This window comes from Penaeus japonicus, unplaced genomic scaffold, assembly GCF_977035675.1.
Source record: "Penaeus japonicus unplaced genomic scaffold, GWHDUDI00000001_assembly GWHDUDI00000037, whole genome shotgun sequence".
Taxonomy (NCBI): domain Eukaryota; kingdom Metazoa; phylum Arthropoda; class Malacostraca; order Decapoda; family Penaeidae; genus Penaeus; species Penaeus japonicus.
In genome coordinates this window covers 19522849-19523714 of record NW_028234439.1, presented here as the reverse complement: position 1 = coordinate 19523714, position 866 = coordinate 19522849, and the positions used below count along the sequence as shown (strand labels likewise).

General features: G+C 40.9%; 1 protein-coding gene across 1 annotated transcript in view; it reads right to left on the bottom strand.

Annotated features, from left to right (window-relative positions):
- Positions 1 to 866, bottom strand: part of LOC122242276 (uncharacterized) — a 2218-nt gene extending 1352 nt beyond the window's left edge. Inside the window, exons 1-3 of the mRNA XM_086532499.1 lie at positions 768 to 866; positions 407 to 637; positions 128 to 181 (exon numbers count right to left, since the gene is read on the bottom strand). Of these exons, the coding sequence (XP_086388625.1) occupies positions 128 to 181; positions 407 to 637; positions 768 to 866 (384 nt within the window). The remainder of the gene's footprint in view (positions 1 to 127; positions 182 to 406; positions 638 to 767) is intronic.

Here is an 866-nt window from a genome sequence, read left to right as displayed (position 1 = left end):
ACAAATCTCACATATATACGGCTTCTCCTTTGTATGTACCCTTTTGTGGTTTACTAGTTTAGGTCTCGAAACGAAAGCCTTTTCGCAAACATCACAGCTATATGACTTTTCCTTTGTATGTACTCACATGTGCATGATTCTCCTTTGTATGTATTCTTATGTGTATTACTAGACTCTGTTTCTGTGAGAAAGCAATATCACAAATTTCACAGCTATATGGCCTCTCCTTTGTATGCACTCTCATATGTTTTACTAGATCCGGTTTCCAAGAGAAAGCCTTTTCACAAATCTCACAGCTATAAGACTTCTCTTATGTATGTAATCTTATATGCATTTCTAGATCATGTTTCAAAGAGAAAGTCTTTTCGCAAACCACACAGATATATGGCATCTCCTTTGTATGTACTCTCATGTGAGTTGTGAATTTGCTCTTATAAAGGAATATCTTGCCACACACTCCACAAACAATATCATTCCTTTTCTCATCGCTTTTTCTATGTGGAACCTCCTCATTGCTTTCCCTGTGCGCCGCCTGATCCTCATCTGATGACCCCTTGGGCCCAAAATCCTCACCCAATAATGGAGCTGCTGGCAATGCGTTATTGAAATCTTCTTTCATATCTCTTTCAAAATCTTCCTGTTTGAGATCTTTATAGAAGGGAAATCCATGCTTTATTGCTGTCTCGCTTACTTCATCCCTCGCCTCATCTGCGTAATCAAGGCTTTCTTCCTTAATTTCCACACGGATTACGTCTCTTCGGTGACACCTTCGCTGGCCTCTTTTCCTTGATTGCGACCTCTGTGCCGTAGATTTCCTGTCCCCCTAGTGAGAGGGGCCAAAGGCAGCAATTCGACAGGAAGTTCAT